Source organism: Octopus bimaculoides, chromosome 4, assembly GCF_046866305.1.
Source record: "Octopus bimaculoides isolate indiv1 chromosome 4, ASM4686630v1, whole genome shotgun sequence".
Lineage (NCBI taxonomy): Eukaryota > Metazoa > Mollusca > Cephalopoda > Octopoda > Octopodidae > Octopus > Octopus bimaculoides.
Genome location: NC_142931.1, coordinates 123619086 through 123645248, shown reverse-complemented (window position 1 = coordinate 123645248; position 26163 = coordinate 123619086). Strand labels below are relative to the sequence as shown.

Sequence of the window (26163 nt, the reverse complement as noted above, 5' to 3'; positions counted from 1 at the left end):
GGATACATCAAGGTCATTGATAAGTGAATGAGGAAATCCTCACCAGATCATTCATTTTGCTGGACGTAGTTATCGGTTCTCATTGAAAAGACACTGTACCATCTTAAGAGGAAGAACACATTGGACAGTGTAGTTTTTGATATATAAAATGACCAGTAGGTCAGAGGTAGAACACTTTTAATCATAGGGTTAGTTGATCAAAGGCTGACATGAGGATACAAAACAAGATCCTGTTATGTGTCAAGGTCACTGTCATTAGACAAAGGCCATTATCCAGTAAAGGATGTGTTAAAGGTTGCTTTTAATACATTATATCAGATATACATACAACATAGGGTGTATTAAGATTGCTGTAAATAACTATATACTTAAAACATTAAGAATCAGTCATTGAGTGTGTGTCAAAGGCCAATAAAAATACCCAAGATTAACTCTCCAGAAATGGTTGTCATGATCACTATTGTTAGATTCAGTTCTGTAGTTTAACTATGCAATGTTCAAATTAAATTGTAATAACCCAAAACTTCACTTGGGAAATCTAAAATTCACCTTCTTTTAATTCCATCTTTGCTACTAACACTTTGTTGTTGCTAATTGTTGTTGTTAATAAAGATGTTGTTCTCCTTTTAACTCCGTCATGATAAAGCATGAAACCAGTTTTATTCTCACCCCACCAGCACCAGCAGGGTCACGACAGTGTCATTGCTAATGGATTCTCAACCCTAGACCAACTATCCCCATCCCTCGAAAGGGACCGTTTGTCAACGTGTGATAAAGATTCTGCTTTCGATAGAGAATCCATTCTGGGTAGACATTCTCCATACCCACAACAAGCCGAACTGGCATACGCGAGGAACGTGTCCTCACGACCTCCTACTTCTTTGGGCAGCTACATTGATGATGAAAATCTGAGCTATGTTGATGACATAGATTCGTCATCTTTACAGGTAAACTTAATTGGGTTGAATAGAGGTTAATCATCTGTAGATATTGCTTCAAATAGGCTTTTCTCTTTTTCTCGAACTTGTTGTAAATGATTATCATCGTCAGTAGGTCAGTTCCTATTGTGCATGGCTAATCACTCAAATGACCAGGTGCAATGCATAAATCCTTTGCTCCAAATATACTGAATCTCAACCCAGGGGAGAATTATTCTAGGCACTTCAGTGGCAGTTGTTTGAGAAAACTTCTATGTACTCACTCAACTTGCTAAAATTAGCAAGTACCACACTCTACAATCATTAAAAGAAAAAAAATTGAAGGTCATGATAGGTAAATATGTCTTATCACTGGGTAATTAGTTTGATAAGAATGAACATTTGTGAAAAAATACTCTTATATTACTGGTATTTTGGAATTTAATTCAAGGCTAATTCATTACATATGTATATAACAAAATTTAAATTCAGGATTATTGATTATAGGAGGCTAAAATCTTTGCAAGCAGATAAAGGTTGCCAATACCAGTGTTGGCACAATAATGAAATTGTTCCTTCTAGATACATTAACTCTTGAAGAAGGAGCCTCCTGATACTTCTTTCACACTAAAGACTGAACCATAATAAATTCTTGAAAGAATAACCAAATCACAGCAGATAACGACAAATGTGTGTAATATATATATGTAACTATTCTCAAAGAGATTGGCTCTTTCTTCTTTATGCACAAAAATTCTGGTCTGAAAGGTCAGCCCAAGCATCTCATAAAAGCTGAGAAAGACTGAACAAAGCTGAGTGCCATTTCTAGTGGTGAATCTCTGCTGTTCATGGCTACAGACCAGAAAATAGGTCATGAATTCCAAATTGTTCAATAGTTTGTAAGAAAATCTTAAGTTTATATATTTATTTACTCAGTCTTAGTTTTGTAATAATGATAGCAATGTTTTTCTTTGTTTTTTTACTGTCACAAGACTATAAAATTGTGTGGGAGGAATTTTAAGTTGATTGCATTGACCCCCAACACATGACTAGGTATGTATTTTATAAAACTTAGAATAAAAGGCAGTGTGACTGAAAACACTATGCTCTTGTATTTCTGTCACTTCATCTCTAGCAATATTAATTTCTTGTTTAGATGTGAAGTTTCAAATTCTTTGGTGTGGGGAAGGGTCATAACATTCCAACCTTTGTCAGAAGCGAAAGCAAATCCAAGTCTCAACTGGAAAAAGATATAATTTACAACATGTCCGAGAAAGTCATTTAGGAGCACTCTTCTGTCCTGAAGTTGCTTTTTGCTCTTTTCACTCTCTCTCTTGGGTTACTGCCATCTTGCTTTAAATTTTCCACATTGCTGTTCTGTCACTTTTTTTTAATATATGGGATTGTTACTAAAGATTTAACATAAAAGGTGAAGAAGAAATATGGGTGTTTGGTTGTGTTTTATACTTCTTTCATTCTATTACTACATAAACCTTCTGGTATGAGTATGTATACAGGTTTGATATGTATGCACTCACATACACATCAGTAGAGGAATAGCCACTAACACTAACCTATTGCTTTGGTTCTATGTTTGCTTCTGTGCGTGTGCAGTAATAAACAGATTACATACATATACACCAACTGATTGACTAGTATATCTGTGAAGCTTATATGTGCATGTATAAATTACACTTACTTGTGTAATTATATATACGTGTGTGTGTGGGTGTGTGTGCGGATGGATGTATAGATTTTCATACTAATTATTTTGTCTAGTGTGAAACCATCCTTCCTTCTCTATCTTACCACCAATCTAAATACTCGGTATTGGTGGTATTTAAAGGCGGGGGACAAAACTGAATCCAATTTATACATACATATAAAACAATTGACAATAACTTTGTCAGTGGGTGCATGTGTGTATGTGTGCATATGTCTATCACTATGTCAGTATGTATGTTTGCCTCTTTTTCTCCTATCTATTATGTGAGTTTGTGAGTGTGTGTATGTGTCTTTCATTCTCTCCTCAGTAGTAAAAGGTCAAATTGTTGCTCAGAAGCATTTTGACATGATTCTTTCCTCTTTGCTGCTGTTAAACACACATACACAGCATGCAAACTCTTTCCTATAGTCTGTTTTTGAGATTTAACTCTTCTTTACTGTCTGTCTGTGTCGATGTAACTCATAGTTCCTCTCTTTGTCTTTATTCTTCTCTTCAGACTTTTCTCCTCTCTTAAGATTACTTACAGTTTTCTTGTATCTATCAAAAATGCTTCTAGATTCCTGATGTCTTTTAGACAACTTCTAGTTTTCCGATATCTAAGAAGCTGCTTATAGTTACCTGAGTGTTTACTGGACAACATATAACTTTTTTGTTTCATTTATATATATATATAATTATATATTTTTCCCCTGGTGCCTGTGGCTGCCTCCTTACTACTGATATCTAATAAAATAATTTATAATTTCCTGGTGCTTATTAAACAGCTTTTATATTCCTGTTGTCTACAAAAGAGTTCATAATCCTTTGAAGACTATTAAAACTACCCAAAGCTACCAATATTCCTTTTAATGTCTACACTAATTTTTAAAATACTTTTTTAAATATCTGTATTAAATTGCCTGTTTATTCAATCTCTCAAAGTCTTCAATTTTTCTTTTTTTTATATTAATCTCTACTAAACCACCATTAGCAGTTTGATACCTCCTTTACTAAACTACCTGTAATCTCCTTATACCGATACTAAACTACCTGTAATCTCCTTATACCGATACTAAACTACTTATTATATTTTCTGTTACCTTTTACTAACCATTTATTCTTTTGATTGGATTATTTTTCTTTTACATTTGTTGTTGATAAAAACCTGCCTATAAATTTCTGAGATCTGTTTCTCTGCCTATAATAGTCTCTTGTATTAAACTATCTCTCGGTTCTTTTGCTGTCGACAGAACTATCAGCAAATTCAATAGCTATTGTATATGCAATGATTAAGCACGGATTGCGTGTATGTGATGAAATAATTGTACAATGTATATAAGTTCATTGAAGTGCATTCATTTCTAAAAAAGATTGCTTTAAATAGCTTTTAATGCCTTTTTATTACTGCTTTTAATTTGATTCAGACATGTTAAAATTTTCTCTTGACTTGAACCTTCTTCTTTTAAATGAAGCTGAGCTGAAGCAACAACAACAATAACACATACAGATACCTTGTTTTTAGAAATTGAGAAAATTATCTGTATTTTTTGTTATTGTTGTTGTTGTTATTATTATCTTTATTATTGCCTTGTTTTCAGGAATTGAGAAAATGTTCTGTACTTTTGCTATTGCTGTTGTTGTTATTATTATTATTATTATTATTATTATTATTATTATTATTATTATTATCATTATTGTTATTATTATTATTAAGCTAGTGAATTGGCAGAATCATTAGTACAACAGGCAAAATGCTTGGCAGCATTTCCTCCAGCTCTTTATGTTCCAAGTTCAAACACTACCAAGGCTGACTTTGCCTTTCATCTTTCGGAGTCGATAGAATAAGTACCAGTCATGTACTGAGATCAATGTCATCGACTACACCCTTCCTTAAAAATTGCTGGTTTTGTGCCAGACTTTCAAACCAAAGTGAGCTGGCACAATCGTTGACATGTCAGGCACAGGCAAAATGCTTAGTGACATTTCTTCCAGTTCTTTGTGTTCTGAGGTTGATTTTACTTTTCATCCTTTCTGAGCCAATAAGAAAAGTACCAGTCATGTACTGGGATTGATGTGATTGACTTCCCCCTCCCTTCAAATGCCAAAATTAGAAATAATAATAATAATTATTATTATTATTATTATTATTAGGGTGACAACCTGGCAGAATTGTTACCAGGTTTGACTAAATGCTTAGCAGCATTTTGTCCATCTTTACATTCTGAGTTCAAATTCCACCCAGGCCGACTTTGCTTTCATCCTTTTTGGATCAATAAAATAAGTACCAGTGAAACACTGGGGCCGATGTAATTGGCTAGTCCCCTCCCCAAAAATTTCGGGCCTTGTGCCTAGAGTAGAAAAGATTATTTAAGGCAGCGAGCTGGCAGAAACGTTAGCACACCAGCTGAAATGCTGAGCGGTATTTTGTCTGTCTTTTACGTTCTGAGTTCAAATTCCGCCAAGGTCGACTTTGCCTTTCATCCTTCCAGGGTTGATAAATTAAGTACCAGTTGTGTACTGTGGTTGATCTAATCAACTGGCCCCCTCCCCAAAAATGTTGAGCCTTGTGCCTAGAGTAGTAAAGAAAATAAGTGCCAATCAAGCACTAAAATTGATATAATCAACTAGCCCTCACCCCTTAAATTTCAAACCTTGTGCCCATAGTACCAAGAATTGTCATTATTAAGGTGGTAAACTGTTGGAATTGTAAATGCTCTGGACAAAATGCTTTGAGACATTTCTACCATCTTTACATTCTGAGTTGAAATTCTGCCAAGATTGATCTTGCCTTTCATCTTTTTGGGATTGATAAAATAAGTACTAGCTGAGCACTTGGGTTAATATAATCAACTAGCCCCCTCCCACCAAATTTCAGTCCTTGTGTCTATAATGGAAAGGATTACTACTATTATTATTATTATTATTATTATTGTCATCGTCATCATCACTGTGGAGGATTTGCAGAATCATTGGAACATTGAGCAAAATGTTTTGTGGTATTTGTTCCAACTCTTTATTTTCTGAATTAAAAATCCTTCCAGAGGTCAATAAAATGAAGGACCAATCTAGCACTGCATTTGACATAATCAACTGTTTCCTCCCCCAAAATTGCTGGCCTTTTGTCATTATCATAATTAGCAGTGAAGGATTCTACAAAATCAGAAGTGCAGTAGGCAAAAATATACTTTTGCAGTGTTTAGTTATATCCCTCAACATTATCAGTTCAAATCCCATTTGGGTTGACTTTGCCTTTCATCCTTCCAAGGCCAATAAAATGAGTACCAGTCAATGTAACTGACGAGACCAATCCCCTAAAATTTCAGGCCTTGTGCTTGTAGTAGAAAGTATTTTTTTTTTTTTTATCATTATTATTATTATTGTTATTTTAATTATTTTTTAATTATTTGTTATGTTTTGCAATATTCTGTTTTATCTTCTCGTATCTTTTGCAACTTTGCAATGAATGATTCTCAAATAAAGCAAATGTCGGTGTTTATTTGTTATATTTTCATTTGGTGGAGGAAAAAGGAAGAAAGAAAAAGATTTCAAAAAAGAAAGAAAAAACAAAACAATTAATTGTTAAGGAATTTTGTTGCAAGGCAAGCTGTAAAAAATTTTGATCAACTTCTGACTTATTTTCACTTATATATATATATATATATATATATATATATATATATATATATATATATATATAATAGTATAAAATAGTCATCTAGTTGCTAATTGTATGTTTCTGCTACCCACTGGCGCATTAAAGATAGATTTCATGAATCTGACCTGTTTAGTCATATCCAGATGTGACTCCAACTGGTGCCACCAGTATTTTGTTTGCTGATGTCTTAATTTCTTCCGTAATATTTAGGTACATTTCAGATTCTTTTGATAGAGAGAAACAGCCACTAATCCAATGACAATTTTTATCACTACATAACCACGAGAAACACCACTACTACCATTTCCTGAAAGGAAGAAAAAGTAAAAGCTTATTTTGGGTTTAGGAACAGAGATATGGTAACCACGATCATACTGTGCAGTTACCTCCTCACTCAAATGTTCAAACCTTGCTTGTTAACCTAATTAAAAATACACATAATTAACTTTAATTTATCACTGGTGGTTAAGGGCCAGCTGAGTGTAGAAACACTTTCTATAGTTGTTCAGAACATATCTTTCAGACCATCAAATGATCATTTTAAGATGAATGGTTGTCTCTTTGATAACTACCTTTGAGTTTTCTAAGAATATCTTAGCACTTCAAGTTAATGTCATTGTCATGTTGGAAGAAAATGTCCTCATAGACTTTGAATTATTTCATTCAATCACATTTTTATCTCTAATTCAATCAAGTTTTTATTTAAAATCTGATATGAGTTTGGCATAAATTTGGTTCCGACTCATAATAAGATTTGGGCCAAACTTGGCACTAAATATTTACTGAAACTTGATATAAACTTTTCTAATTTGGAACAAAATTTTTCCTAATCCAAACTTCAGCTCTGAACTTTAACCTAATGAAAAACTCATTGCTGAATTTGAACCAAATTCTTGTGTTTTTCTTTTCCTTTGAACTTAATGTTAAGGTCAAGTTAATTCAAAGACTAAGTTCTGAACAAGATTTTTTTTTTTTTTTTTTTTAACTACCTAATTATGATTGAGGTTTTCTGCAGTTCTTAACTGCACAACAAAATTTGGCTGTAATCTTTAACAGAATTCTCCAGCTAAGACAGACTAGTGGGCTTATAGATTTCCCTCTAACTTAGACAGGCATTTAGACAAATTCAAATAGATAAAATGTATTTATTTAGGTAAATTATGCAAAATACAATTTTTCAAGGATAATCTTCAAATTTACACAGCAAGAGTATTTACAGAAATATTTCCATCAGAATCCCTACACACACACCAAAAATTAATTTCCGAACTGAGTCTTTTCTTTCTTACCTTTATTTTCCTCTCATTTTAGCCCCTACATTTGCTTGCATTGCTTTCTACTTCTGTTTGTTGTTGTTGTTTCTTACTTTTTTTTTTTGTTTGTTTGTTTGTTTGGTCATTTCTGTATATAAAAAAAACTGCGCTATGTATAAATATGTTTGTAAATGACAATGAAACCTATAAATGATCACTGGCTGCAATCCCCCTGTCAATTAATTAATTAATTACCAGAAAGGAGATTACTTTGCTGAAGACATATATGCCCGGGAATCATTTCGCTATGGCCGAGAGGCTGGCCCGGTGTATCGCGACACCATGATCAGTCAATCAGTGGCACCGCGCACTGAAGCCGTGGTCTATCAAGGAGAATTGACCGGTAGCATTGCCACCGACACTGGAAGTGACTTCAGATTTCTACCGGACGATTCTATACCCAAGGTATTCACGCTCCTTCCAAACTTGATCTCTGTGTGGTTGTGTGTGGGTAGGTGTGCTTGTGTCTAGTTTTTGCTTGATTTTCTGAAGGTTTTTTTTTTCGGGAATTTTTTTTTTTTTTGCTTATGTTATTGGGGTTTTTTTTCTGGTTTTATTTTGTGGTTTGTATATATGGAATTATACATGCATATCCTTATTTATATTTAACTCTACGCTCACACTAAACACACATCATCACATACACAGTACATACATATACCACATTCACTTCCATAGCACATGCTTGTCACATGTTCATGCATATCACATGTGCATAACATTACATGCACATACATACTACATGTTCATATATGCCACATACACATGGAAATTTTTATCCCTAAAGTGACTATTGTATACACACTACAAACAGTATCACAGTTGGTAATATTCTTACAAGATGGTGAGCTGGCAGAAATGTTAGCACACCAGGCGAAATGCTTAGTGGTATTTTGTCTGTCTTTACTTTCTGAGTTCAAATTCCACCAAAGTCAACTTTGCCTTTCATCCTTTCGGGGTTGATAAATTAAGTATCAGTTGCGTACTGGGGTCGATCTAATCGACTGCCCCCACCCCAAAAAATAATTTCGGGCCTAGAGTAGAAAAGACTATTCTTACAAGACCCTGCTTTGCTCGAATAGCAGAACATCTTTACATTTTGAGATCCAAAAGAAATCACAATTAACTTGTGAATAAAATGCTTGCAACTCACTTATATCATATATGCATTGATGCACTGTGTGTATATGGTATATGCACACACACACACAGTGTGTATATGGTATACATACATAGTGCATATATACTTATATATACATATTTAAACCTTCACAGACATGCATACAAGCACATCCATACACACATTCCTATTCATATACATGAACATTCTCACACATTCATATAAGAATATACTCATATACATACACACAAAATTCATACACTTGTTTATATACTCACACATAGAAACCTACCCAACTCCATTCAGTTAATCTCTAACCAATTCTATATTCTAACTTTATCCTTGTTGGAAGTGGTGCAAACTACCAGCTTGTACAACTGTTACAAGAACAGCTGCTGCTGCTGGCTGGCTGCATGCAAAATGGTTATGAAATAGCATGTAGCATTTTGAATTGACTTAGAGCTGCTGCATTTTGTGACATGTGCTTAACTCTTGAGATTGTTTTTTCTGTCTTCTATTTCATATGACATCTTTGCCATCTTGTAGTTTCTGTCCTCCTCCTCCTTTTCTTCCCTGCTATCTTTCTTAACATCCTGTCCCCTGTCTTCTTGTAGCTCTAGTTCTTCGGTATGTTTCTCTTGATATCAGCATATAGCCAAACGATGAATGGTGTCAGATTAGCTACTACCAATTTGTGATTCCTGGGTTCATACACCACCACTACTACCCTCCCTAACCCTCATTTCATTGTGTCTTTCTGGTTGGACACTTAATTCTACATCACTTCAGTTCCTCAGGTAACTGTCCAAGACAGGCACCTGCATTTTCTAGGAGCATTACCCAGTACACTGTTTCAGTTTCTCAGGTATTATCCAGAAGAAGTGCCTATGTTTTTGGGAAAGTTACCCACTATGGACTGCATATTGCCTCTGTTCCTTGGGTAGCTATCTGAAAAAAAAAAAAAAATCACATTTTCCCTGATAGTTGCCCAAACCATGTTAACACCAACTCTATGGATCATTGTGCTTTTTGAATTGTCTTTAACTAAACCTTTAGTTGAGTCCCCTACCCTTCCCTTAAAGTCAAAATGTCCTTTAAATTAGTTTGGTCAATTATTGAGCAGAGTGGCTGATCTTTTCTGTGGATGTTCAAATCCTGAGTTAAAGAAAAAGTCTCATAAAAAACTTGAAAAATTGTAGTAAATCCAGAGAGCTTAAGATCACGGTTCAATTCTATATTTTCAAATTCAAATACTAACTGTTCTGTTTTCTTTGTTGTGATGTTTTGTCAGATATGAGAGGAAACCTCTTATAGTTATTGATTAATCATGAGTAAAGATAATCAACTATGATTAAATACTGTAGACTATTTGGATCCACTTCGTTTATGGCAGAGTTGCACCAGACCTGTTAAAGTGTCTAATTAAGAAGTTTTGCTTTAAATAAGCCCTTAGATTATTTACAGTAACACATATATGTGTGTGTTTGTACCTTACTAAGACACATATCTGCTTGTCACATGTAAATAATGACAAGATTTATATAGATGATACTCTTTTAAGAGAAACAAACATGCCTGTCATAGTTTCTTGTTGAAAGGGCTGTAGTGCTACTATCAAAATTATTTTCTCACTCTCTGGATTTCCCCCACCCCCACCCTACATTTGTTCATATTTATTTATCTATTTATTGTTTTATTTTGAAATATATTGCAGACCCTGCAGAAATCCCTTCTAGTAGGACAGAGAAATAGGGAAAGAAATAAGTTTGTTTATTATAGTTTCTGAGTGTAAGAAACATGACATTATATCCTTTACTTTATACATCTTTGTGGTGGGGTCACTGAAATTAAATATCAGTCTAACCGGGATCAATTTCATGGACAATTCACTCACCAAAAATATCCTGCTCTATCCTTCTTGTCTGAAACCAGTATTTCAGGAAATTGTGCGTGTATGTGTGTGTTTTCTCCCCTCCCATCTGCAAAAGCGTTGCGAACTCATTCCTTCAGTAAACTAATATGATGGAAGATTTCTTTTTCAATATAGTTGACAAGAAATGCTGAAACCAAACCAAACTTAATTTCGTTCAGTTTTCTTAATCTTTCTTCAGTTTTGCTCTACCATTTAATTCTAACTCTACAATTTTTCCTCAATCAACAGAGAAGTCTCTCTCTCTTTCTATCTTTCTCTCTCTCTCTCTCTTTCGAACATTTTCATTTATATATTTAAATATAAATCCTTTCATACAGACTTCCATGACAACCATCCTATTGTATTTTAATATTATGTTGTTGCATTTTTAATCTTTGTAGTATTTCTAATCTAAACTTATATTACTAACATACTAAATGTGTACTAGTGTTGATCATGTATAGTACCATATATGTTGGGTTTTATATAATACAATACAAATAGTAGTGTTATATAAGCATTATTAGGATATAGTATTTTATAGTACTGTGTAGATATAATGCATTAAAGTACAATGCTATACAGTAATGTTAAAATCCAGAAGTATATATTTACAGTTCCTCCACTGCAGTGATCCACAGCCATTTTTGCACCATGCACCAGTATCATACTGGACAGTTTTTTCCACAAATCAGGGGACCATGCACATCAAAACACAATAAAGGGCATAATATATTATTTAATGGTTACATATATAGTCCAAAAATACCCTGCAGACTATGATGATAGAAAAAACTAGGAATAAAATTTTATAATTTTTTTCTGTGCAGCCCAATGGTTGAAGGTCCCTGCCCTACTAGTATTACATTCTATTAGAACATACATAATACTACTGTAGGACAATAGTGGAGATATACACTACTATACAGTATCCAACATAAATAGTACTGTACTGTTATACATTGAATTCAACCGTTTTTTTCTTCTTCTCTTCATTCAAATGCTTTCCCTTTTTTTTATTTCATAATAATCTTTAACTTGTGATATTTAAATTATTTTTCCTGTCTTTTTTTATGAATGTCTTAGTTTTTTCTTCTTCTTTTTTCATCATTAAAATATTTAAAAATAAATCCACTTCTCATTCTTGTGCTATTTTTCAGGGGTTTATTTTTTTCCTTTTGCTTGTGTTCATTCATTTTTTTTTTTTTTTGAAGTGTGTGTTAAGTTTAAACATATTATTATCTAACTTAATCTTGAACAAGAATGATCCATTTCACTTCATAAATTATACATTTAATAACTCTTCTGAGTCACATAAATAATTGGTAAATTAATTTCATTAAACTGCCTTTTAATAGCTTCAAATGGATTTAAACATTGCCTAATTTTTCTTCATTTGTAAACATGTTTCTTAAAGTCTCTCTAGATGTTTCTGTCTAATGAGATCTTTTGAAGAAATAATTGTTCTATGCCATTGTTGATGTAAATTCTTCACTTTTAAATGCTTTGGTGCAAAATTGTCATGACTGTATCCTCTTTAGATGGAACTATTTGCCATTGTATTCTGCTACATCATTTCTGTGGCATCATTGACATTGCTTTCAACAGCTTCCATTTTTTTATTCCTTGCAGCAACAAGACTACCTTGAACACCAGATTATTAGTCATACATATGCTAGTCATCCTGATAACCGTTATCTGAACAACACAATGGAGAGTTCTCGTTATAGTTCGTACAGTGGCTCTTCCTTCAACACAAGTTTTGACCCCGATAACGTGGCTGTTGACCGCACCCCAACTTACTCAGGGTTAGTTTACAGACTTCCTTCCTACTTCTGAAAAAAAAAAAAAAACACACACACACACACACACAAGTTTTGCCTTGAATTTCATTAAACAATGCTTAAGAATGCAGAACTTTTAACTAAATTTTCATTGCTGTAGCAACCATGATTTTTGTGACAGGGTTTTCCAATTTTTCATCAAACCCTTGTGTATTTTTTGTGTTATTAACTCGATACCTAAATCTGCTTTTTTTCTTGTGCCAATAACCTGATGATCTCTTTAAATGCTGTTAAATCTGCCAACATTTGCTATTGGCTGTTATTCTCTTGCATTTTTGACAGTTTTGGTTTGAATGTCTGTTTTACCACTGTTGTTATAATTAATAGTCTGTAGTTGTTGATTTTGGTGCAGTTGAAGTGTTACTAAATAAACTCTTACATTTGAAAATCCGGTTTGGGAATTAACACTGCCAAATTAATTACACAGGTGTTGTTGATTCTGTGGATTCTACTGGGCTCTTTCATTTGTTCTACATGACGTCTTGTTGTGTAGAATCTTCAGTGTCACAATACAAGCTAATTAATGTGAGAACATAAAGTTTACTATGAAAAAAAAAAAAGGCATATTTTCTCAAGTTTTACATATATATATGAAATAAAATGGAAGGTTATAACATTCATGCCTTTTTTAAGTGTATTAGAAACCAACTAAATGTGGTTCCAACTGACAATCATAATTTGGGTATGGATATGGTTCACCAGCAAATTCATGCCAAACCACAGTACCCATCATCATCATTTATTATTATTATTATCATTATTTAATCAGCAAGCTTGAAACTCTTAGAAGAGGTAGCTGTGAAAGTCGCTCAGTAACAAAAAATAAAAGATTGTTAGTAGGAATTAAAATGGGGGTTTCCCAAGAACCTGCTGTGTTAGTATCACAGTATTTAATCTAGTATTAATTACTTATTAGTATGTTATTAGATGCATAATATGTAATTATAAATTAATATTTCTACCCATACATACCTGAAATCTTATGGAGCCTTTCAGAAGTTAGGCACAGGTAAAACACAAACATATGAGTACACTCACAGGAATCACGCAAACTAACTCCAGCTGCACACTAACAACACTCACATGCACACATACACAATATTGCATCAAATGAAAATTAAGAAAACTTGATCAAAATATTTCAATATATTTTTCACTATAATTTAGTTTATTCATTTAAGTAATTAATCCTATTTTGACAATGTTTGACACCCCTGTAACCTTTTCACCCTGAATTCTGCACCAATTTTCTGATCTCCCATCCCTCTCTCCTGAAATTTATTTTAACCCTGTTTCTGAAGTTGATCTTCTGTTTTTTCAACCATAGCAAACTAAAATGGAAAAGGTAACTCTTAAACTAACTTTCACCTTCTTTATACATCTTTATTTTCTCTGTGTTTGTCCTTAAATTAATTAAAATTTTTCAATGTTGTTTGTTTTTATTGCTCAACCTTCCTTCCTGATAATGTTTACATGTTTTGATGCACGCTTGCAGCCTGCTACAAGTAGCTGCCATAATAAATAACATTGTGTGAGCGAAAGGAAGCAAAGGCTGATTGCATGTTTGGTGTCAGTGGTGTTGTATATGGGTCACTGGAACTAGTTGTAGGTAACTAACACATCATTCCACATAACTTTAATTCACTTCGCTACAAGGAACAGGTTACTAAGGTTTTTCTGGGAGAAGTTCATTAGTAAGAAACTAATGTTCTATCTATGGAAGGTTTGTCTCCTATCTATTTATCTTATCTGCACTGAAACACTGGTTCAAAAAGGGATACTTTGAATGTTGTACTGCAAATGTCATAGACTGGTAGTAAAAGCTTTTCGCAAGTCAGTTTTACTTAGAGTAATTTGATTTGTAAGGACAATTAGACAGTCAATTGGTAGCTTCAGCTTCCAGTTGAAACTATTCTGTTTTGGATTTATGATTTCACCTATAGCCAATAAACGTCCTTTAAGATAACTCAGACAATTTACTGGCCTCGTATATTAGTATAAAAAGAGACTAATTCAATCTACAGAAGACTATATATATAATTGTATGACAATTATTCATTTTTACAGAATTTAATAACACTTTTGTTCTCTTTTCTCTTGTAAAAAGGCCTGTCTTTAGAGTAGAAATATTATTTTTGAATCAATTATAGAACCTACTGACTCCATTGGTTTTGTCCTATTGATGCTCTCTAGAAGTTTTTATCTATGCTACCATTATAGCATACATTTGGGAAGGTATTACTTCTTTGTTGAAGAACTGAAAACAATTCCAACTTACCAAGAAAGGCTAACACTCCAAATGAATCAGCTTCAAAATGGGTCTGACTGACCAGGCCAGTAAGTTAAGAATAGAATCTAAAAGCACTTAAACTTCAGTAAAGCCTCCAACATTTGAGTTGTAGGACGTTTATATCAATGAATTTTGCTCTGTGTGTGTGTTTTAACATCCTAGTTATCTGATGGTCGTATTCAGAAGGAGTTAATACACATAACCTGGTAATGCTGTCCAAGACTAGGAAATCCAGAATAACTGAATAAAGTAAAAGCAATTGCTCAAATTTACAAATATGTCACAGTATCATCATGGTATCAACCAGACTGAGATGTTGTTATACATCACTGATCACAATGCACTTTGCATTGTTTTAGTTTTCAAATGATGCCACCCTGCTGGTTAGGCAAGCAGGCTGACATTCCCCTTGATCAGAAGGCTATTCCATTGCAGGGTTACTTATTTACAGTCAAGTGGACTGAAGCAATGTGAAATGAAGTGTTTTGCTCACCTGGTCTGGGAATCAAACTCCTGATCACTAGATTGTGAGTGCAACACTGTAACCACTAGGCCCTGCACCTTCACACACACACACACACACACACACACACACATTAAGTATGATCCAGAAGTATGTAGTTCTAGGAAAGGAGGATCTGTACAAAGTCTTCAACACTAGAAATTAACCCTGTAACAGTAATTAAATTTCATAGATGTTCCAATAATGATGTTAAAAATCTACCAAAAAATAGAATTGATATTTTCTGCAAGTTATGTTGCCTCAATAAACTTGATATATCTCATTGAAAAATAATTTCAAACATAACATACTTCAACAAAAAGTAGATTGGTATAAAAAAAAAAGAAACTGCTTTCTACAGTTAAGGGTAATGCAGTTGAGATGGTTATATTAGGTGAATACAGAGGACAGGTGTCCAGAGCATAAGATAAATAAAGGTGCAGTTGATTCATGAGCTGGTGATTAGAGAATGCTTGTGACTTAAGGTTCACTTATCATGTATTCAGATTTTTACTTGGCAAAATACATGAGTTTGTGTATATGGTGCACAGGCATGTTTCAGTGTCTATGCCATATGAAGAGTTAAGAGTTGCCTGTGTGATGCTCTTCATGATACACTTAAGTATGCTTTGAGATATTTTCTACTTTAGGCACAGGCCAGCAATTTGGTGGGGGTGGGGAGTAAGGTGGGATGAGGAAGAGGTTGGCCTATTACATTGAACTAGGAGTGGACTAGTATTTTATTTTATCAATCCTGGAGGAATGAATGGAAAAAGTTGATCTTGGCAAGATTTGAATTCAGAATCAAAAAAGCCTGAAATATATGCCACAAGATTTTTTTTTTTTTTTCTTAATCTCCAACACTAAGGATTTTGCTAATCCTCTGTCTGACAGAACCATTAGAGCAATGGACCAAAATTGCCTTGTGGTTTTTGTTCTAGTTGTCTACATTCTGAGTTCTAAACCCTATGAAGGTCACTTTGTCATTCATCTCTCTGGGATCAATAAAATAGAGTGCCAGTAGATACTGAGATTATTGTAGTCAACTAAGCCCTCCCTCAAAATTGTTGGCCTTGAAACTAAATAAGAAACAGTTCTTTGAAATATTACGATGCCTTCCTTCTTAACTTCTCCAGTAGTATTTGTAGTAGTTATGTGTTTTTAGTAGTGATAGTAGTAGTAGTGTGTGTTTGCACATTATATATATATATATATATATATATATATATATACGATGCAGCTTTGTTGTTGCTTCTCTCCAGCTGTGTGCCATCCTGCTCACATCAAAGCGACCAATAAAATATTGACCCCTTTCACGTGCGCTTCTTACTCCCCATATTCCTGCAGTCTGTGTTTGTAGCCTGTGCTGTATATATATATATATATATATATATATATATATATATATATATATGTGTGTGTGTGTATGTATATATATATATATATATATATATATATATATATGTTATTTTCAGATACTGTCTCACATTTTGCAGCCTTTTATTGTTTTAAATGCTCAACCTTAGTTTGTTCATCATTACATCATTGTAACACAAAACACACCTTGTTTTCTCCTCTCCTTCTCTCTCTCTCTCTCTCTCTCTCTCTCTCTAAACATGTTATCTCAGACAAACCTAAAGTCTATCTACAAATGACTTCATTCATGTACGACCATATCTAGAATGGTTCTAAACCTTTGTTTTATTATTCATTTGTGTTTCTTTTTTTTGTGCTTTGTTCTTTTTTGTTTTTTAATTTGTTCTCTGAGACCAAAGAACTGTTTCTTTGTTCCAAAATGTTTTTGGATGGTTCTAAATATTACACTTAATCTCAAGTATAAATAAGTTTGTTTTTGTCTGTTTTGTTTTTCTTTTTTTCTTTCTTTACTTTTTTCTTTATGAAAGAAAGTAGAAAATGGCAGGAAAACCAAAATTCTTGTGTTCTTGCTGTAGACTGGCTGTACTATTTATGTTCATCTTATCTCTCTCGAATCAACTTCACCAAAGAATCTTGGTTGGCGTTAGTTCATCAGTTTTTCTCTTGACAACATAGTTTGCTGTTATTCCGTGCTGAGATAGATACCTTACAACGAGATCTTGGAATTTCAGTCCAAGATTATCTGGGGTGGGAGCTTAAAATTAATACTATTATGTTTGGTATTTCAACGGATTTGACAACTGTTCTTCTCAACTGAAGTACAAATTTTGACATTTACATGAGAAGATACATGAAACATTGAGAGGTCACTATTTCTCAATTAGGTTTTTATGAGGCAAGACACTTCATTTTGTATGTTTCAATGAAATTAGCTGGAAACTCTGCTTCTTTTTCAGACCTCATACAAATGTCTAAATTTGATGCTCCCTCCAACATATATGGAAATGATGCAGCAGATTTATAATTTTTATTTTAAATTTCTGAAATATAAAAACCAAATTACTGGGTCGTCGTTGCCTTAAGTTTAGGGTGTCTCATCCTAAGGATTATTTGTGGCCCTTATCAGGGAGTTTGTTGGAGGCTATCTTGGCTGTTGTATTGAAAAGGTTAGATCATTGAGAGGAATATTGATATCATTCCTAGTCTTGTCACAAATCAAGGTCATGTAAGCCCACTTGCATTATTTAACATTTCCTCTTCATAAGAGTCATACAAAGACCTTGCTTGTAAACTGTCTTCCAAATTTGGTAAAGTATGTACGATTAGTTTTCATTAATGTTGTGTTGAGAATCTTGAAATTTAGTTTTTAATTCAAGTTGTTGTTCCAATAGCATTTGGCAAGCGTAACTAGAATAGTAGTCTTGCCTTTTGCTATATTATAAAACCTATGTTTATGTGTGGGGGTGTCTGCTGGTGCTATATCATTGCACTGAAGCTGCAACTCACCTGCTGAAGAATTCTGGTGTGTCAATGAAACTATTTTTGTCTTGGTGCTTAAAGCAGTAGGAAGGGGAATTCACAAATTCCACCGAGTAAATTGTTTGAAATGTTTACTAATCTATAGTTAGAGGTTTGCTTGAGCCTCGCTACGCCCTTCACTTGCCATGTTTTCATATTCTGCTTGAAAAATCTTATTGTACCTTAGAAAGCTTAATGAAAAGGGAGAAAAATTACAGGTATTATTACTAAGAATGTGGCTTAGGTGGATCCAAATAACTCAGCTTCTGGTTTCATTGTTAAGAACAGATTTAGTTTTTAGTATTTGTGGTTGTTGCTAAGTTCATTTCTGACTTTGAAATTCTATTGCTATTTTCCTTTTTCAAATCTTACTCTGTCTCTTAAAGAGCCATTCAGCAGTTTATACTCTATAATTTGTTTTCCTAATTTTTCAGTTGGGCATTAAGTATTAAAAACACTGGATGTTGTCAGATTAAGTTAATAATAATATCAAATTAATTCAAAGATACATTTAAATAAATCATCATGCTAAATTATATTTATTGGGCTACGGTTAGGCTTACTAAGGAATAAGAAGGAAATTCTCCACCATGTTATTAATTTGATACTGTTGTTGTAAGTATTCTGGTCATGAAGAGCTAAAGTGCTCTCAAACTATATATAACATGATGAGAGACAGCACAACAGTGGGTCAAGAGGTGTCTTTAAATGTTATTGTCAAATTCTCTTTTACCAAGATATATAGCTATTTAACTGAATAGAGTATGTTTGACCTTTAAAGCAAGCCCTATATACTACATTATCAGGATGTACAACAGGAATGTTTACAGTTGGGAACTATCATATATCTGCTTACTTCAGTATGCAAATGTTCACTGGATAAGGAGATGGGGAATGGTTTCATTTGCGTATTTCAGCAGAAATATACTGTTCTAGGTTTTATGTGTATTTTCTTGAAATCACATTGAATATTTCTGTCTGAGTTACTAAAGATATCTGTGATCTTAAGTGTCTAGAAACTTATGTTATGCATCCTTTGCAGTTACACCCTACATGTGTGTATGTCTAGGGATTCGTCATTATTTTAATGTCTATTTTCCATGCTTGCATGCTCAGACAATTCATTGAGGCTGATTTTCTACAGCTGACGTGCTCTTCCTGTCACCCCCACTTCATCTTGTTTCTAAGCTAGATAATATTTCCCTATGACCAGACATATTTTCCTAGCAGATAGGAAATGAATGGCCCCACTTGTATGATGGTGATGCTCATTTATAACTGTCACATGACAGAGCAGATATTAGATCAAAGGCATATCAGTTGTAACCTTTTTGTCTTTTTGGAGGGTATCCATGACTGCTTTATCTAATCTTTTTAAAATTTGGCTGCTATTTTTAGCAGGTCAACTTGACTGCTCTAGATATTACAGATTGCATAGTTTGTGTTTATCTAACAGTCCATTCATTCACCAGCAGCTTTACTGAGTGTACTGAGTGCACTCAGTGTTCTTTTGGAAAACTGGAGGTTGTTCGGCTCCAACCCTGGTAAAAGCTCACTTCAATAAAGTGTCAAAATAGATATAATAATTTGCAATTAGTTTCAATAAAGTAAAGAATACTTATCACTTGTACATCCATTTTTTCCATGCTAGCATGGGTTGGACAGGTGTTCTCCATCAGAGTGTCTTACAACTTGTGATCGTTGTTTGTCATCTCCTTTATAAGGTTCAAACTCTTGAGTTAAGTTTTCATCAGTTCTTCCCGTGTCTACCTTGGTTTTCCTCTTCTGCAAGTTCCATCCACTTGAATCACTTGGCACTTATTTTTTTTCTCTACCCACCATCCATCATATACATAACATGCCCATACTGGCATAATTTTCTCTCATGCACATCCAGCATGCTTGCACCATTTCTTTCCAGCTTTCACACATGCTCCAGATTCAATGTCCATGTAATATCACACTTTGTACACAAGCATCATATAATTTGCCCTTCATTGCAAGAGAAAAAAACTCTTTGTTGTCAGTAGAGGTAATAAATAATCCCCCTGGGATTCTTAACAAATAATTATTTTGCTTCTGTAGGCATGGAACCCAGTGAGAGAACAGTAGTCATCTTTATGATAGCATTATGCACATGTGTAGTTAAATGATATAATTCTAAGAATCTAATTGTTGTTGTTGTCGAGCTCCAAATCAACCCTTTGACTTGTGATATCAGTTCAACAGAGCATCAAATTATGAATGATTTTAGTGTGCTGTGAGAAGAGAATTTTAATATTAGAACACATTTTTATAGTCTAGTATTAACATTCATATTTTAAACTCTTTTTCTCCATATATACAAGGTGCTGTGAATAAATTGTCATCTAAATTACGCAAAAATGACAACAGATATATTTACCAAAATTACACAAAAATATCTTGAAATACTAAAGAGTAAATTTATTCAATAAAATTGCCATTGGCTTCAGCCACAGCCTCCAAATGACTTTGGAATAGCCTGCAGCTCTTCTGGACGGCCTTCTTGTTTAAGTTGGTAAATGTGACCATAATCCTTGCCTTCAGTTCATCTTTGGTGTTACAAGGAGTTTTGTTGATCTCTCACTCAACTGTGCCCCACACATAATAATCAAGGGGGTTGCAGTCTGGGGAGTCAGGTGGCCAGTTAGGGGTGAAGTGGTTGCAGAAATTGTTTGACAGCCATGACTAGGTTCTCCTGCTTGTGTGGCATGGTGCACAGTCCTGCTGCCAAACATAGGGTCTTCCAGCAGCCACCCTCTTGACCCAGGGTTTCACTACCTCCACCAGGCACTTGATGTAGGTCTCCATATTGAGTCTGAGGCCATGTGGGAAGATGAATGGAGGCATAACATTCCCTTACTAGTCATCACTCTAAAGACCATAATAATGTTGACTGGATGTTTGATTTTTATCAGTCTTGGTACATGTTTTGGGGACACGACAAACACTCAGATTGACACCCAAACACTCTGAAATGTTCATATTGGAACTTCCGGTACAAATGCCAAGCAGTACAGCATGTCGTTTCCAAATTTCTGGCAGAGTGAATTGCATAATGGTGCTGTTTTTGTCACAGACGGTGCCCAACTGACTCTACTGTGTAATTGATAAAATCAAAAACAAACAGTATAACATGCACAAAATAGAAAATAAAAAATGGCAACAATTTACCCATCACACCCTGTATATATGAACAAAAGAAAGTAGTACTCAACAGATTTGCTTAGAGTACATGTATTTAATAAGTTTGCCTCAGCTCCTTAAATCCAAGGAGATGGGGCATATAGGCACCCACTAAACTTGAAGTCATGTGGAACTGAATCAAACTCTTATTTCACACACACACACACATACATACACACACACACACACACACACACACACACACACACACACACACACACACACATAAAAATATTTGTTTTTATGCTCAATTATAATAAAAACAATTTGTTATTAATTTGGTGGGTTACTCTATACTCTTGTAGCGTACAAATTTATTACCCTTACACAAGAATGTTATTGACAGTTACTTTGATGTTTTGACCAGTCCAATGATGGCTTAACTGGGTGAAACTTCAAAGTTACTGTCAACAACATTCTTGTATAAGAATAATAAATATATATATAATGTACATACACATCTATGATACGTACTCACACATATATATGTACAATATGTATGTATACATCTGTATATGCGCATTATGTAGGTACATAGTTATATTATAATGTGCTTTATTTATAATCCCAGTCTTATGTAGTGAGAAATATACATTTATAAATGTTTATGTATTTATGTGACGTCAAATATCTATAAATACTATCCTATTATATGCATGTATGTATGTACTTAATAATTATGATACTCCTTTCACTTAATTTGTATGTGTGTGTGTGTATGCCAATATAATTTAATTGCCTTTTCACACTGACACTCATTAAATTTCCACTCTACTGAAATTCATTAAATAAATTACACATACCAAATACTTAAGTAAGTTTGCATAGTCATGGTGGTTTGAGATGTGCAAGGTTGGCAACGTATGGGAATATATAGCTATTTGTGATTGCTCTGCGTATATATAAATGTGTATGTAAACACTGTGATTTTGATTCTTTATATTAGTATGTGTGTATGTATGTATGTAATATATAACAATAGTAAACAATGCTTCAGTTACTCTTCCCTGCTACTCTATATTTTTCCCTAGTCTACTCCATTGATTTCCTAGGGAACCATCACCACTACTAGGCTGGTAACCTTCTATTGTCAGTTTCCATTAGGCACAACACACCTTCCTCCTTATGTGGTATGGCAGCTTAGAATGGTTGACTTTCTTATGTACTCTCTCTCTCTATCACAGCCACCACATTGCTCCACTGCTGCCAAGGTAGAATTCTCAAGTACAGCAATGCTACCTCTCTCTCTACTTCACCCAGACCCATCTTGATATCCGTGTAGCTGTCAGTGACATAAGGGTGAGGTTGGAGGGGGGGCGCTGTATCTGGGCCTTCTGCCCTGCCCCAATCTATCAAACAAGTAACTTTACTGTTGGAACTGTTCACCTCAGATTCCCCTTCACACTGACGACTTCCCCCACCCTGTCCCCTCTCTCAAATTAGGGGACAAGGAGGGAGTATGAGGAGTAATTTGTGCCTATCTAAAGTTGATTTTGTTCCTTGATTTTTCTTTTCTTCCTTCTTCCCCCCCCCCCCGCCCTTCACTCCTCTGGGACTGGGGATGTCAGCAGACCTCCATCCACACCTGTTGCCACTGACATCCTGACTCTGTTACCTTCTTCCTCTTCCTCTGCTACTAACCCCCCCTGCTCTTGAGGTGGGGGGGATGGGGGCATTTTTAATCACTGGTTGATGTGCCCTGTTGGATTTGTTATGGTAGGAATAGTTTCTCTTGTTCCAGTACCAGCACGCCCCTCCCCCCCACTCCAAAGTGCTGACCCAGATTTGGAGGAGGGGGTGTTTAGTTTTAGTTATATTAATGAATTATTCAACCTAAAAATGACAACCTCTACTTCTCATGTTATCCCCCCCTCTCTCTCTCTCTCTTTTTCACACACATGCACATACACAAACACTTGCACACACACACATACAAACACACTGATGGCAGGTAACCCTGTTACATACTTACGCAAGTAACTGTGTGTGTGATTATATGAACACAGGAACACACTAGTACCTGCATAATCTTACCTACATAAACACCTACTGCCACAACTACCATTACCACACACGCACACACACACACTTCTGATGTGTGTGTGGATTTTCATTTCCTCTTCTTTTCTTTCCCTTATTAACTCTTCTACTCTGTATTATCAACTATTGCTATACCAGAGACCACTACTGCTACCAATACTGCTATAATAGAAACCTTTTAAAGCCACAGCTGTAGTGTGTGTAAACTGTTACAGCTAATGCTATAGAAATGATAGTACTTATTGTAGCTAATACTGAAGTGGAGATAATACTGTTATTTGTGCAGTATGGATATATATTTATAAATGCATTACTTATGTACCAGCCTTGTACGTATTTTAATTAGTAAATATTTACACGGAGTAGAATAACTATTAAAGTCATTGTATAAAATGAAAGCTAAATGCAAAGTCGCATGACCTAGTGGTGAAAGTGTTGGACTCAAGATTGTATGGCCAGGGGTTCAATTTCCAGACTGGGCAGCATAGTTTCTTTTCATGTAGCTCCAGTCCACTTGACTGGAAAATTAGAACCAGTGGCAGGTTGGAGTTTTAACCCTGCATTGGTTTGGCATCCCGTTTAGAGGATGTGGCCTCATACTCTCAGTCTCTTGTACACCTTGGGATTCCAAATAAGCCCCAGCATAATGAACCTGGGGGCTTGAAACAAACTTTAGGTAACAGTTTAAAGACTGTTAAAGCTACTATTACAATGGGGGAGACTACAGCTGTTGCTGTAATAGAAAGACTGCTACTATGACAGCCACTGCTTTCCATGATGGCCTACTACAAAAGCTACTGCTCTAGGGGGAGAGACTCCTACTACAGTCACTGCCCTAGGGGGCGGGGAGAAATTCCTACTACCCTTATTGAGTACAGAAAAAGAGACTTCCAAAGAAGTAATAAGAGAAAAAAATTAGAAAACTTGGTATCAAAGTAGCAGTCTTACAGCTATTTATGCTACGACTGATCTTCTATATAATAAAAATTGTAGCAGAGTATTTATTGTAAGGGAGGCATGTAAAATAAGTAACAGAAGTAGCAATGTGTTGAAAAGTTTCCTTATGTTAGCCAACCCTGGGGCATCTACTACCACCAACACAAACCAACTTTGATATCTGTACTATAACATACACACACACACACACTCTCCTCGCTCTCTCTCTCTCTCTCCCTCTCTCCCTCTTTCTCCCTCTCTCTCTCTCTCTTTCTCCCTCTATCTCTCTTTCTCTCTCTCTCTCTCTCTCTCTATATATATATATATATATATATATATATATATATATATATATACTGGAATAATTCAGAGAATGTTACTTCAATTGATTCATCTCTACTCCAGAACTTGAGAATGGCATCATGTTAAAAAGGAGCGGTTGGTTTGGTGGTTTCCCCTCCCTCCATCCTTCCCTCTCTCTACCACCACCCTCACATCTCCACATCTCACCACCAGCGGCCGCTGCCGTAGGTCTGTCTGCTGGGTTGTTGGTAAGGTAGTGTGATGTGTGGAAAGGGGACGGCGGGCTGGAGGAGAAGGTTGAGGAGTAAAGGCAATCTAATCTAATGCACTGTATTAATGATGGTAGTGGTGGTGGTGGTGTAGTAGCAGCAGACAGCCCACCCACCGCAAACACACACACATGCTTCCTCTTCTCTTTCTCTCTCTCTCTCTTTCATTCACACATCCTCTCACTCACTCACTCTTTTGCTGGGATTCTGTGTTACTTGAAATAGCTGTTGAAAGTCCTGTGGCAACAATCTTCTTGGTGGTTGAAAACCTTTTTCTACATGTTTTATTGGAGGTTTTTATTCACAGGAACCAAATGGAACCAGACTGTATAACTTTTCGAAACTTTCTGTAACCTCTTTCCTGCTTTCTTTCGGTCTTTCGTCTTTCGTCTTTCGAAGCAGTACACCACTGCTTGCATTCTCTCTCTCTCACACATACACACACATACTGTTAGAGGGTTAGAGAAGTACACACCCATACCTAGCAGTACATATCCATCCATAGGTGTATATACCCATACGCACACACACACATACATATATTTTGTTTGTTCTTTGTTTCCTCACTGTTTAACTAAAAATGACCATTACCGTCCACAGTTTCCTGGTCAGTTTTATGGTGGATGCCCGCGGTGGGGCCATGCGGGGTAGCCGTCACTCCGGAGTACGTATCATCATTCCACCTCGGAAAGCATACATGCCCACAAGAGTAACCTGCAAGCTGATTAAAAGAGAAAAATTAAGCCATCCGCCTCCCCTCAATGAAGGTGAGGCACTTGCTAGCCGCATTCTCGAGATGGGGCCTGTTGGAGTCAAATTTCTTGGGTAAGTCCTTCTTCAGGTTTTTCTTTTTCAGTTTCTATTATTTAATTGTTAAGCATGCAGAGCAAAATGCTTAGCAGCATTTCGTTCATCTTTACATTCTGAGTTCAAATCCTGCTGAGGTTACTTTACCTTGCAGGGTCGATAAAATAAGTACCAGTTGAGCCTTGGGACCAATGTAATCGACTTACCTCCTCCACCCCAAAGTTGTTGGCCTTGTGCCAAAATTTGAACCCAATATTATTTTAATTGCTGGAGTGAATTAAATGTCTGAATACTTAAAGTATTCAGGTGCACCACCTTATGTTCTAAGTTCACATCCCACCAAGGTCAACCTTGCCTTTCATCCTTCTGGGCATAAGTACTGGAACAAAATTTGCTTAGAGGGTGCAAACCCCAGTCTAACTTAGGATGTTCAAAGCATTTTCATTGC

At 35.1% G+C, this 26163-nt stretch overlaps 1 protein-coding gene across 50 annotated transcripts in view; it reads left to right on the top strand.

Moving 5' to 3' along the window:
• LOC106871604 (uncharacterized) overlaps positions 1 to 26163 on the top strand; it is a 353757-nt gene that overhangs the window by 253069 nt on the left and 74525 nt on the right. For 16 of the 50 annotated variants that reach the window (XM_089351366.1, XM_089351393.1, XM_089351361.1 and 13 more), the window contains 3 exons: positions 7789 to 7995; positions 12255 to 12430; positions 25509 to 25733. In XM_089351366.1, the coding sequence (XP_089207492.1) occupies positions 7789 to 7995; positions 12255 to 12430; positions 25509 to 25733 (608 nt within the window). Of the gene's footprint in view, positions 1 to 677; positions 948 to 7788; positions 7996 to 12254; positions 12431 to 13793; positions 13812 to 25508; positions 25734 to 26163 lie in introns of all 50 variants that reach the window. The other 34 variants (XM_089351376.1, XM_089351351.1, XM_089351350.1 and 31 more) reach the window with 5 other exon arrangements.